Source organism: Hemibagrus wyckioides, linkage group LG18, assembly GCF_019097595.1.
Source record: "Hemibagrus wyckioides isolate EC202008001 linkage group LG18, SWU_Hwy_1.0, whole genome shotgun sequence".
Taxonomy (NCBI): domain Eukaryota; kingdom Metazoa; phylum Chordata; class Actinopteri; order Siluriformes; family Bagridae; genus Hemibagrus; species Hemibagrus wyckioides.
In genome coordinates, this window is record NC_080727.1 from 18641400 (window position 1) to 18655929 (window position 14530).

The window sequence follows — 14530 nt, forward strand, 5'->3', positions numbered from 1 at the left end:
AAACTGCATAAAGATTCAGATAAAGTGGTGTTACTGGGGTGTAGCAAATGCTACTGAGATTCCAGTAAACTTCTAATGCACTCTCTCACTCATGTCCACCCACAATCTCTCTTTGTCTCTGTCTGTCTCGGGATGGCAGCCTGGCTTCAAGCCAACATGGACAAACGTTGGAAGAAGCTTTATGGTTGTGTGCTTGATTTGATATTTTATACACACACCCATTACAGTGCGTGACAAAATCCACATTACAAAAGAGGATTAACCGACTGATAAAAGCGATGCTAATTCACCCTGTGCATGCACTCTCGTAACACACACACACACACACCTCTTTCCTCACCCTTCACACTTACTGGAAGCGAGCACTGTTGGGACTTCCTGCACTATTGAGCTTTCTCTCCCACCAGCCCAGCCCTGCTTCTATCCTGCACATCCACATCCACATGAACACCAGGATAATTCGCCTTCTTATGGAGTAAAACAACAAAAACAGTTCCTTGTATGATTACAGTTGATGTACATTTCATTAAAATTTGTGCAAAATACATACCAATAGATCTAGGGTTCTAATGGGACCTTGTTGAATATCCATAGGGTCTTTATCGCTTTTATTAAATCATATGGAGATTACACTCATCTATTACAAAATGATCAAATATCATGACACTCTAATCCAACTAAAAGTGGAATTAACACACTCTAAAGGAAAGCGCCAGGAATCTGCCCTCTTCCGCATCCACGAGCTCACAAACGCGACATGATTGGTTAGCGTCACTGTGATCGACAGACGAGACAGAGTAACGTTATCCCACACATAAAAAAATTTCACAGCCAATTTTTTCTGCTGTGACAATGTCAGGGTTCGAACTTGCGAGCTCTAAACGATAGGGAAAATACTTTGCTGCTGCTTCAATAAAAATAAGTGATACACAGTGTTTCAAATCTACAGATGGATGAGTGAGAAATTCAGGAAGGCTCAAACATTGGTCTGATTTTTTCAAAATAAAATTAAATATAATGTTCTGATTATAATTGGTTGCTTTTATAGTCTAAAATGTATGCTTTCAACCGCAGCCCTGTTTACTGCCTTCGCCATAGCTCTAAGTGCAAGTGTCACTTTAGTCGCTGTTCCTATCGACACACGAGCCTGTTGAAACAGAGCAATGTTTGGGTAGCTGCTTTGCATAAAAGCATCAGCTAAATGAGGTAAATGAACCTCCTTGCCATTCAGGTCTCAATAAAAAAAAAAAAAAAAAAAACACTTTCACACTCACTTAGATCTTTTCCTTTTCTACACAAAAGAGCAAGCTTGGATCTTAATTGCTTAATTGCACCATGCGGTAAACATGTCTACAAGCATCTGCTTGCTCCACTTAGGTATATTATGATTTTCCTTGAATTCATCAAAAACACAGATGGTGGTATAATGTTGACCTCAGAGAGAAGCATCGCTGCAAATCAGTAGAAAGTTATTCTAACTGATCACCTTTACTGTATAAGGAAACATTTCTCTCCTGATGGGAGTGGTCTCCTCCCGGATGGCTCCGCCCCCCCACACCTACAGTGCATGAAAGCTCACTGAATGATTTGATGAAAATTAAAACGATGGCACAGTTAGCAGACCTCACCAACATGTGTGGGTTAATTTGGAGTGAGGTCTTGAATGTAATCATCAAAACTCCAACTGCGGAACGAGGGATAATGTTTTGGAAGAACAGTATTTGTTTATCTGTGACAAATCCACAGACTCCATCTGTGCCAATGAGAATTGAAGTTGCTCTGGTGGATTGGTTGGTCCCAACACCTCACGAAGACACTTATTACAGTTACATTCTGTTTATTAGAAGTGAACCAGTGTGTGTGTGCATTTTAAGAAGTGTATTAGATTAAATCTAAATCTAACAACATCTGAAAAGTGACATACAGTAAGCTCAGGGTGCCAAGACTTTATCAGTGCTGCTCAAGGTAAAAAGCATCATCCTCACTCTCACTGTCCTCCAAAAACATGTTGTGTAGAGGCAACTTCTCAGACGCTGTGGACTCGGGTTGAAGATCATTTTGAACACGACGGAGCCGTCTCAGCGATTCTCTGATCCGGCTGAACTTAGCTGAGCGGATGTGCCACATCAGGAGCAAGCAGAGCAGGATAACGGTTATGGAGACTGCCAAAATGAGAACAAAAGATGAAGTTAATAATGAATATAAAAAGACAATTTCAAGAAAGGCATAGTGTGTGAACAAGTTTGCTTACTTGCAGCAGCCAGCACTAATCCCTGGCCTCGGTGTCTACTGTTTTCACTGAACTTAATCATAATAGGAACTGCCTTTTGATGCGAGGACACATTTACCTGACAAGAACGAAGAAAATAAGCACAACAGCAGCATCAGTACCGTACAATACAAGATGAGTAAATCCAGAGCGCATAGGTTACGCTACCATCTACTGGATGCTGGAGGTAGATCTTTTATTGTCTTTCCTTTCCTACTGCTCTTTTGACTGACCTGCATGAGCTGCTCGTCAAAACCTGAAGCTTGAACCTGCAGTTCCTGAGTTCCTGGAGCCAGGAGAGTGTGGAAGAAGCCTTGCATATCTGTATGCACAAATTCAGAGCCATTCACCTTGATCACCGCATCAAACACCGGCCGGCCTTCTTGATCCTTTACCATGCCACTCAGCCCCTTATGAATCTAGCAAGAAAAAAACAGACAAAACTAAACTATAGCTATAACTAAACTAACCAAATAAATAACATGAATATCAAAAGTGCCTGAACTGACATGCGATTTTTAAATAAAACCGCATGCTTTTATTTGTTCACTTCAATGTTCTACAGTTATATTCCACACTGAATGACTAACATGGAATCATCATTGTGTCAATTCACTAATATTTCTTCATGCACAATTGTTGCATTCCTTTCTTGTTTAATACAAAAAAATTTACATTTAGACGCCCTTATCCAGAAGGACTTCCATTTATCTCATTCATACAACTGAGCAACGAGGGCCCTGCGACGGCAGCTTGATGGTCCTGGGATTTGAGCTCACAACCTTCAGCCCAATGCCTTTACCACTGAGGTGCCACTGCCCTAAATTATTACACATCACACTTTCCTTGCACATTATAGTTCCAGTAGTAACTAAAAAAAGAAATGGAATTTTGTAAGAAATGAATTTAGTAACTAGGTGTACAGTCATACAGCGTGCACTCGAGCGCTACACACTGACCTGGTGATCATAGTTAGATCAAATCCGTCGGAATGTCGTTTGAATATTTGTGCTAGATGAGACCCAAGGAAATTCAGATATTTGTTTTAAGGAGTTGTTCACCTAATAAATAGAAATGTACCTATAAATATTTCATCTTTCCTGTATAAAATGTGAAAATGTTCTTTTTTAAATGGATAAAAAAACAAGCTGATTTTTCCATGTGTCAATTTCTTGATTTTTGCTGTGCTTTTATTCACACGATTTTAAAGAAGTGTAAGATGTTACTTTATGTACATGATGTATAAGCTATATGTAATACTAGATGTTTGGGGGCGGTGCTTAAGGCTCCGAGTCGTTGAACGGAAGATCAGAGATTGGGCCCCAGCACCAATAAGCTGCCACCGATGGGCCCCTGACCCACCCTGCTCCAGGGGTACTGCATCGTGGATGACCCTCCGCTTTGACCACAACCCTTCAATAATGGTATATGCGAAGAGTTGTGCATTAATGTATATGTGACAACGACAACTTAAATACCTGCATTTATGCTTTATGAAGGCATTTATTAAACATTATTAGGTCTAATCACTAAGCTGAATAAATCACAGCACCTGCAAACATATACTGTATATAGCCAGGATACACAGTACTTGTGATTTTAGTCATGTACAGTGTGTAACGTTATCTTGGACAGTAAACGCGAGAGCAGTGAAAGCAGCACTGACCTCCAGCAGCATGGCAAACAGAGCCGTCCTGTGCTCTGCCCAGAGAGGAAGCAGCTGCTGAGCAGGTGGGTAAAGACAGCAACCCGTGTACACAGTGATCTCAGGACACAAACCCACATCCACACTATAATCCTGCAACACACAGAGACTAAATGAGCCTAATTTGTATCTTACAATGTATTGCGTGTGTGTGTGTATAGGTGGGAAGGTAACTAGCAGATAACATTAAAAAAAATACAAACAAAATGATTCAGATTTCTAACAATCATCTGTATTCCATCATGCACACTTTTTGCTCCATATATACACTCTGCTCAAAATCACACACACTCCTTCACACCTAGCAGCGATTCATCTTGGGCCGTTTTCACACTTTAAGACTCGATTATAGACTCAGGTGCCAGTTCTGGACTCTTTTAGGGGCGGAGCTTGTAAACTCAGGTTTACATTCGCATGAAGAAACTTCTTTCAAACTTGATCGATTTTGCTAGGGAATGTGTTTCCTCTCATTTTTAAAAAAAAAATTTGTGATGTTAACCTTTATGCAGCAAAGAACGCAAGGAAAAGATGTTTGTTTAACTAAAAATCAAGCATTATGTAAAACAGTGTATTTTTTGTTCAGAATTTATATCCATAGCAACACAAAGCATAGGGTGTTGACACAACCTTCATACTCCCCATGTGGCTTTTGAACTCTGAACCTCTTAGAATTCCTCCTGGGACCAACTCTGTGGGATTACAGCATTTACATCATCATCATCATCATCATCATCATCACAATATACATGACACGAGATAAATAAAATATCATGCATAAATAAAATACCATGCATAAGTTTTTATCAAACAGGATAATAATCATAACTGGGATTGTAACTCATAAATCTTTGCAAGTCTACTAAATTATTATTTGTAAATTAGAAACTGTTATTGCATAGGTATTCACCCCCACCGAACCAAAAACCTAAATTAGTTGCCATCAGACGTCACGTAATGAGTGAGCAAAGTCATCACGGTATAAATAAACCTGTTTCTGAAAGAATCCAGAGTTTATAAAGGAACATAGCCAACATATCAAACAGCATCATAAAGACTAAGATATCAAAGCTATCAGGAAAAAAGGGTAAATTCAAACATGCTGTAAAACACCATTAAATCATTTACTGATCTATTATTTAAAACAAAAGAACTAACCTTTGTATATTTTTACAATCTATAATTCGCTAATATTGGATTATTTTGTGTAGATTCATCACATATAATTCCAATTAAGGGATTCCACTCAAAATGCTGAAAGATAAGAGGTTGAATATTTATGCAAGGCACCGTAGGAGGTTGTCGTTCCTACCCAGTCCATTTCTGCATCCCGGGTAACCCAAGTGCATGACAGGGTGACTGCCTGCATAGATGGAGGCCAAATATCTCAGTGTTTCTTCATTGTGTGCTAGAAAGAGGCAAGAAAGACAAATCCATCCATGTGAACACAAACCCTGTCTATCTATTCACATTAAACCAGAATAACAATACAGAAATCACCTGGTTCTGTGGGTCGGTCATAGGGGTACGTTGTCAACAAAGAGCCTCCTTCTAGTGTAACAGACAGAGAGAAGCCTCCTCCTTCGATCAGATTCATCATCGCACGGGTTTCGGGCTGCGCAGACATGTTGCCTAAACACGTCGACAGGATTCAGGCCCTGGAAAGTGAACTAGAACTAAATGCAGCGTAGCAACTGACCGTAGATGAAGTCTGTGTCAAGGTCTACACCGTGAGCATTGGTGAGTCCCGTTGAGGAGAAACACGAGTCGTCCTGGGCCAGCTCTCGACCGTCCGGGTTCACACACGGCACGATCACTATCCTGCTCCTGTCAATCAGCTTAACAGTGCAGAGGCGGGTGTATGAGATAAAGTACAGTATTAAAAATTAAACAGTTTACAAAATGAACAACAGAATTAACACAGCTCTGCCTCGTCACATGACAGCTACTAATCAGTGAGGGTGACGGCGAACATGTGCTTCCTCAGAGACACGCAAAGCCAGCCATCACATCCTTTCCAAATGTTGCTTGACAGAGCAGCCAATCCCATGCAGAGTGCAATGCACCCTCTTCCACATACATGACATGACCTCACAGATGGCTAGTGTCTACAGTGAGCTAGAGGAGAGAGAGTACCTCCCACCCTGACAGACCCCACACATTCTGCTCTCTCGCTCACAAATCCGTCTCAGTGTCATCGTCGGGACTCGAATTCGTGATCTCATCCCTGGATAAACAATGTGCCAGAAAAAGTATTGCTGGTGAGTGACACGCACCTTTGTGATCGCAGGATTCCCACCATAGTTTATACACAGAACAGATGCAAACTCCAGCAGCAGCTCTGGCCCTGCTGCAGCATTTCCATGGACACCTGCGACGTACCGGATTCTTGGCACCGTGGGCCGTGTTGACTCAGGACCTCCAGAGATCTCTAGAGCCCAAATAGGACGCAACTCCCAGCTGTTACCCAGACTGACCAGAAAACAAAAATAGTTTGGACAATTTTCCCACACAACTCCAGCTAAACTTACCACAAAGGAGACAACAGAGACGTCTTTATTGATGTTTATATGCAAATGAGTAGTGCATGTTAACTTTCAATTGAAATGGATCAACATGATCCTGTTTCCATGGTCATGTTTCTGGACCACACCCATCTATGACACTTGATGACTTGTACTGAACTTCCACATTTTGTTTCACATTTTTGTCCTGAAACAAGCCAATCAGTGCCTGGTAGCATCTGTGACCCAATAAATACGATAAGATTGCAAAGAATATGGCCACAACATGCCAATCAATCCTTTTGAGGTGGAGCTTAATTTACCCAAAGAGCTGTAATGGATGATTTCATGATTCAATTCACACAAAACAACAAAAAGTTTGGGGTGTGGTTAATAGTAGGGGGTGGAGTCTAATTCAAATAGCAGTTTCTCTCGAACCACAAGTCCGATCAGGTTGAAATTTGATACACGGCAACCTTTGTGCTAATCCATAAATAGATTTTTTTTTAAATGATTACTTTAAAAGCGTGACCACTGACAGCCAATCAGATTTTATTGGACATGTTTCATAAATGAGCGACGAGCTACGATCATGTAAATATGATAACAATGTTCATCAAATGTCTTGTTACTTGACAACAACTGGACGCTGGGGTGATACGTGCAAAGGTTGTTAGGATTCCACAGATTGTCATTATTAGTATTAATATTGACAGGTTACCTGTACAGACGAGTGATACGAGGAAAGTTAAGGTGAAGTCCACGCAGGAATTTGGAGCGTTCTGTGTGCTTCCTATAATGCAGTGTTCTGGCTGGAAGATGGTTCTGGATGAGCTGTTCCAGGCCACGAGCAGAGGACAGGTTCTCCACCAATCTCTGAAACTCTTCTTCCTCCATCTGGGATTCAGACTGCGGCTGCTGATCTCGGGTCATCTCAAAATCCAGCTCCACCCAGGTGACAGTGACCGTCACCAAAACAGAGAGGGGAAAATATCTGAAGATCAAGTGGCATTAAATAACACACTAAAGCTGATTATGACTACAGATCTATATTATAATTAGAAATTCATTACAAAACAGATTTGTATTAATGCTTTAACAGTCAGGGTTACTGCCATTGTGTTGCTGTATTTATTGGACAAATCATATGTACATTATATACAGAAAAGCTCTCACCCTGGAGCGAAGGCATGGAGCTGGTACATCCCAGGAGCCAGAGGTCTCCAGTATTCTCCTATGCTGCTGGTGTGAACCTGATGCCTGGAGCCTTCCACCTCTATGGAAGCATTAGCAATAGCCTGACCAGACTGACTATCAGTCACTCTACCTCTGACTGAAAAATGAACCTGACAGGAAAAGAAAACAAAATCATACCAGAGAACCTAAAGGAAAACCCACTGAGGCACGGGGAGAACATGGGTGGAAATTTCAGGACTCCTGAGCTGTGAGGCTTTTATTTATATAGTGCTTTTATTATTGTCACAAACCAGCCTAAAAGATATTCTGATGATGGATTTAAATCCTTAATAAGCAAGCCAGAAGCAACAGTTGCAAATAAATTGTCTGAAAAGGAGCCAGGAACGGATTGAGGCATGTCAGTAAAGCACAGCACCTGTTGGATTAAGTGCAGCAGAGGCCTCTGATTCTGTATCCAGTACGTCGTAATGTTTTCAACTGGTGCCTCCAGATCACAGCTTACTCCAATGCTGACTCCCAGAGTGTCTGTGTTACTGTACGCCCAGGTCTCCAGATCCATCCCTGAGGTTGGAAAAAACGTTATTCTGTGCATGATGATATGGAAAAGAATATGCCAGTGTGGTCATTGTTTCATTTCTAATCTTGAGCACTCATATATTCTAGACTCCAGACGATGGCTAGAAATCAAGACAACAATAGGTCTCACCTAAAGGGGCAACAGGATTCGTTTTATTTTTGTCCAATTCCTCACAGGTCTGCGACGTTTGGAGAGATAAAAATTCCTAAAATAATAATAATAAAAAAAAAGGAATAGAAGGGTTTGATTGAATGTGATATTTCTATTTTGTTCTACTGTCTGTGAATCTCTTACTTGTCCTCCACCCAAATAATAATTATAATATAATAAAATCCCCAAAAGTACCACAACAGTAGTTACAGGTATAATTCTGTCATTCTTTGACTAAAAGCAGGCAGCTGATTTTGGTTTTCAGTGGGCTGAAACGTTCATTTTCGGTCACATGGAACAGATTTCCTCACTTTTTGTAATGACATCTGTGCATGTTCTCCATCTCTCGCTGTTCCCGTCATCTTTGCTTGATTAGACAAAGGCACAAATTATTGTTAACTGTTAAAACTGACATGGCTGGTAGCTACTGTGAGCCTGAAACTCAAAATGAGCCTAATGGAGCATTTTCTGGAGTAATGCACTCAAGTTAGAATAAATATTTGAGATATATACTTATTATTATTATCATCTTTGAGAACTCCTCATCCTATGTAGATGTGATACTGTCCTTGCACTTTACTTGTGCATGTTTTGGGAGATTATTGATATTGCTTGGATGTTATCTTTTGCATGTTTAAAAACACACAAAAGTATTTTCAGTACGTCATTCAGGTCAGTTCATACACGCTAGGCATTACTGATAGTAATACTTACCAAATAGACCTGTGTGATTGATTTAAATATGGCCTGGTCAACAGAATCAACTGACCCTGGATACCTCACTCCAGTCACTCCTGGGGGAAAAAAAAAAAAAGAAAAAAAAAAAACACAACAGCTTAACACAGTGAGTCTCGACATCTTGCTAAAATGTAAACACAAAAATCTCCAACGTACCACCATGAACTCTAGCAGAATAAACAAAGGAGTGAGCCTTCATCCAGTTCATCACTGCCCTGGTTTCTGGTCGTACAAAATGGGCTGCAGTGACCTGGTCAGGAAAGTTCCAGCTCAAGTCAGCGTTATGATGGTCGCCATCTTTCACACCAACACCGAATTCTCCATTTACATTTAAAGATTCGGGAGCTTAAAACAGATAAACAATGTGTTTGATATAAGTTTTATATTATCCTGGGTAAAATGATATGGCGTCATTTTTTGTTTCACAGACTCGTACCTTTTTCTGATATTCCATAACCATCTGGGTTGACAGAAGGCAGGATGTGCACTCTTGTACTGTTCACCAGCTGTGTGATTAAAGGTTCGCTGCCATAATTACTGCACAGGTACTCAATCAAATGCAAGAGAATCTTCTGACCTACAGCATCATTGCCATGCAAGTTGCCAACGAATATGATTTCGGGTTTACCTGCTTAACAGAGGCCGGAGGGGGAAACATGGGGGAAAATAGTTAAATGTAGCAGTTAAATAGTTAAAAAGTAAATCAACAGATTAGATAGGACTGGGCAGTATAGACAGATTGAAACAATATCCCAATATTTTAATTAGATACACTGATCAGGCATAACATTATTAGCAGTAACAGGTGAAGTGAATAACAATGATTATTTCCTCATCATGGCACCTGTTAGTTGGTGGGATATATTAGGCAGCAAGTGAAAATTTTGTCCTCAAAGTTGATGTGTTAGAAACAAGAGAAATGGACAAGCGTAAGGATTCGAGCGAGTTTGACAAGGGACAAATTATGATGGCTAGACCACTGGATCAGAGCATCTCCAAAACTGCAGCTCTTGTGGGGTGTTCCCGGTCTGCAGTGGTCAGTATTGATCAAAAGTGGTCCAAGGAAGGAACAGAGGTGAACTGGCGACAGGGTCATGGGTGGCCAAGGCTCATTGGTGCATGACGGGAGTGAAGGCTGGCCCGTGTGATCCGATCCAACAGGCGAGCTACTGTTGCTCAAATTGCTGAAGCAGTTAATGCTGGTTCTGATAGAAAGGTGTCACAATACACAGTGCATGACGGGTCAGGGCTGTTTTGGCAGCAAAAGGAGAACCAACACAATATTAGGCAGATGGTCATAATGTTACGCCTGATCAGTGTATATACCAACATAGGAAAAAAAAAATTGAAATAGCTGAACCAATTCCAAACTACTGATTTAGCTCATATTTTAGCTAATTTATTTGTCCCCAGTGTTCCAGAATTGATCCAATTCATTTTATAAGCGAGTGACACATCTTTCAGCTAAAGGACTACCTGGTTCTTCAGCTGCAAGGTTAGAAGATATCTTCATGATGTAGAGTTTTCTGCCCAGCACCGATTGGCCAATCGAGTACAGCTGGGCGTGAGAAGAATAAACGGAGCTAATCTGCTGCAAGTACGCTTCCATTTCTGAGTAACTGTGATGACTCTTGACTGGTGGCTCAGGGGTGGAAGCTTGTTGTGTGCCAAGAACCCGTTCAGTCGACTGGTATGCTACTGTTGGTACAGGACTGGCAGGAACCCCAGACACTAGCACCTCTTCACTCAAATTCTTAAGGATGAAGTTTAGTAAAGTAGCTTTGCCTTCAGTCACTGTTATGTTGTTTATTGTGCTTGGAAGGTACCTGAGACACACAGGCAAAATAAAAGTAAGATCTCAACCAACACCAACACCTGAGAGCAAATTAATTCTGATTAATGGTAATCACCCAAGAGCGCTGACTGTGATGTTATACGTTCCTGGCAGCAGCAACCGGTAATAATCACCATATATCCATGCTGTGATGATGTGGTCTATTCCAGCAACGGAGATGTTTGAGCCTGGGATACCCATTCCTGAGGTGTTCAGGACGTAACCTCTGACTCCAATATGAACCTTGAAATGATACATGCAGCCTATTTACTGATGTGACCAAGAGCAAATCAGTACTGTTTAATTTATAATAAAAAAGAACATCAAATGAGACCTAACAGAACAATTTTCCTTCATGATCTTCCCATTTCCCCCCCTCCAGCCAGCTCTGCCCCAGTATACAACAGCTATCAAACAGAAGTCGAGAGCTAGCATGTACACTGCCAAGTAACCTCAAGCCTACCAAGGAATGTTTTGAACTCGGAGGAAAGTGCCCTCTCCCCACTTCTGCATACATGAGCTCAAAGGCACCCAATAATGGCTAGATAATGGCTAGTTTTGCTGTGATTGACAGGAAAGAAAGAATATGCCATCCATCCCCAACAGAGCTCATCATTCAGGCGGCCAATTAGAGCTAATTAACTGAGACTAGCCATTTCTAATTGTAGATATAGATAAACAATGTGCAAAATCATCAGACATCAGAAAGTTTCACTGCAACAAAAGCTTGAAAGTCTGAAAACACGCTGATAAAATAAAAAATAAAAAAGCTGAACAAATTTCCCCAGAGTGGAAGCATCAACTTATCCATATTTTCTTACCTTTTCCATGTATGCTAGCAGAGCTTCCCTGTTGTTGTTCCATTCACTGTAGAGATCTGAAGCCAATGGATATTTGCAGCAGCTCAGCTGAAGGGTGACCTCAAAGCAGTTTCCTCTGAAGTAACTAAAGTCTTGGATGCCGCCTGCAGTTTACAAGTACATCTAAAACATCAAGATACAATTCCACATCTGGAATACATTAACACTGTGTGCACATTTTCACCTTGCACATCGGTCCACTTTGCCACTGCCCCATTTCTGAACTCCTCATTCAGCTCATCAGGACACAAGGACTTGCCTTCTTTCATAATCAAGTGGTTTTCAGTAAAAGTTTGTACCAAATAGCGGAAGAGGGCATCATCATCGCCGTCTGTGTGTCTGTCTACACCTGGCGTAATATGGGAACCGGAGTAATCAAAGGGGTAGCTGGGGCCTCCTTGCAAGTTTCCAGCAAGGACAAACCTTGGAATAAAGACAGATTGCTTATGTCAAAGCATATGAACATGCAAAATGTTATATACCAAATGGCCAAAATATGTGGACACATGATCATCACACCCATATGTGGTTCTTCTCCACAATGTTGCAAGCACAAAATTGTATGGAATGCCTTTGTATGCTGTACCATTACAGTTTACACTTTTCACTGGAGCTAAAAGCCACAACAACACCCCTGTGCACAAAGCAAAGCCCATAAACACATCGTTGGAGTGAAAGAACTTGACTTTCCTGCACAGAGCCCTGATCTCAAACCCCCTGAACACCTTTAGGATGAACTGAAATGCAGACTGTCCATCAGACCTTCTCATTTAACACCATGCTGACTTTACTACTGCTGAATTCCCCATAGTCATGCTCCGAAATTAAGAGAAGTGTGGAGATTATTGTAACAAAAAATTCAGTGTCAACACCTGTGGTTTTGGAATACACACACAGGGGCATGCAAACAGAAAACAGGCAAATAATTGCATTTTAAAAGACTTACTTCTTCTGTAAAACCCATTTAACGACATCTAACACCTCAGGTGCATTTTCCAAGGTACTTGGATCAGACTGGTCAGAGAAATAAGGGCTTACAGCAATAGGTTTGTGGTATTCATGGCCCTCTTTGCTGCCATTACAGTCTCCTTCTACAGCCTTCTCAAAGCCATCGGGATTTACACTGGGTAAGATATAAATATCAGTGTTGTCTACAAGTTCAGTCACTCTGGGATCAGTTCCATACTGACCCAAGAGATAATCAGTGAGGTAAATCAAAACCTGTCTGGACAGCACCTCATCCCCGTGGATGTTACCCATATATTTGAACCGTGGTTTTTCGGAAACATCCGTGATGAGATTTGAGTGACCAGTGATTCTCATCACCCAAAGTTCTCTGCCTCCAGCTGACCTCCCGACGCTCGTGAGCTCGCAAAGGTGCGGATATTTTCCGGCGAAATGCTCAAGACGACGACTAAGCTGTGCGTAACTGTAGTATTGCCTATACGTTTCCTCATCGTATGCCTGGAATTCGACACGGGCACAATTAACAACGTGAGAAATCGCGAAAAGTTGTGTTATAACTGACCGGAAACGCGCCATATTGCTAAGCGATTTATGTGACCTTGACCTGGTAATAAAGGCGCGCGCTGCGTTTTAAGCACGAAAAATAAAGTAGAAGGTTTTTTTTTTTACACAAATGTAATATTGTATCAGATAACTGGTTAATAATCACATCACATAGCAGTCCCATGAAAAAGAAAAAGAAAAACCTGAAAAGAAGTTGATGAGATATCCAGTTACCTAGTATCACTAAGAGCTGCGGTGTCCAATACCTGACAAACTGTACTTCCTTACTATAGAAGTATTTTTGCGAATAAATAGTAGTATTACTCGAGTATTGTACAAGTTGAATGCTCACTTAATTTAATTTTCAAGAAAAGTGAGCATTTTTACTCCTTACACTATTAGAAATAGCCTTTATTTGTCACATATACATTACTGCCCAGTGAAATTCTTACTTCACATCCCATCCTTGGAGGTTGGAGTCAGGGTGAAGGGTCAGCCATGATACAGCACCCCTGGAGCAGAAAGGGTTAAGGGCCTTGCTCAATGGCCCAACAGTGGCAACTTGGCAGTGTTGGGGCTTGAACCCCCAAGCTTCCAGCCAACGACCCAGAGACCTAACCATTTGAGCCACCACTGCCCTGTGATATGTTGTTATTATTGTTGTTGTTGTTGTTTACACCTTCAAAGTAACCTACAAATCTCAAAAGTCTCAGTCATATGAAGTCTGTAGACTGTATGTTAATCAGTTAGACTATGATTCTAACTTACTCATTGTAGTTAGTACTTCTAGCTATCTGAATATGGATAATCCACCAGTCTCCACCCCCCGATCTTATATATATATATATATATATATATATATATATATATATATATATATATATATATAGATATAGATATAGATATTAGATATTAGATTATCTTGAAAAATTGACAGGTAGAATGCCCATGAAAGTTTGTACATACAAAGTATATGTGAACAAAGTTAAATGTTCCAGAGATTAGCTAGCTGATAGCCTGATGATGTCCAGTGACCCTAAACAAGCACCTAAACAAGCAGATAAGCACTATGTTATTTCAGGAGTTGTTTGTTCTCTGATATATCCCGGGAGACTGGACTTTCTAGCTAACAAGTTAACATTAGCTTTGTCTGTTCATAAAATGAGGTTCCTCGTTTGCTTTCTTGGAAA

At 40.8% G+C, this 14530-nt stretch overlaps 2 protein-coding genes across 2 annotated transcripts; both read right to left on the reverse strand.

Annotated features, from left to right (window-relative positions):
* Positions 1-574: 574 nt before the first annotated feature.
* LOC131368835 (carboxypeptidase D-like) lies at positions 575-4679 on the reverse strand. The gene is made up of 5 exons (XM_058414993.1): positions 4602-4679; positions 3936-4067; positions 2503-2688; positions 2252-2348; positions 575-2162 (listed from the first exon to the last, which is right to left on the reverse strand). The coding sequence occupies exons 1-5, from the start codon at positions 4614-4616 to the stop codon at positions 1951-1953; spliced, it is 642 nt and encodes a 213-aa protein (XP_058270976.1). The 5' UTR covers positions 4617-4679; the 3' UTR covers positions 575-1950.
* Positions 4680-5241: 562 nt separating this feature from the next.
* On the reverse strand, positions 5242-13284 carry LOC131368833 (carboxypeptidase D-like). Its single transcript, XM_058414992.1, has 16 exons — positions 12778-13284; positions 12016-12254; positions 11793-11935; positions 11048-11214; positions 10614-10963; positions 9574-9765; positions 9294-9482; positions 9114-9193; positions 8379-8454; positions 8088-8233; positions 7652-7821; positions 7197-7469; positions 6248-6443; positions 5671-5809; positions 5472-5603; positions 5242-5379 (listed from the first exon to the last, which is right to left on the reverse strand). Exons 1-16 carry the CDS (start codon positions 13152-13154, stop codon positions 5249-5251), a joined length of 3000 nt encoding a protein of 999 aa, XP_058270975.1. The 5' UTR covers positions 13155-13284; the 3' UTR covers positions 5242-5248.
* Between the last annotated feature and the right edge of the window lie 1246 nt (positions 13285-14530).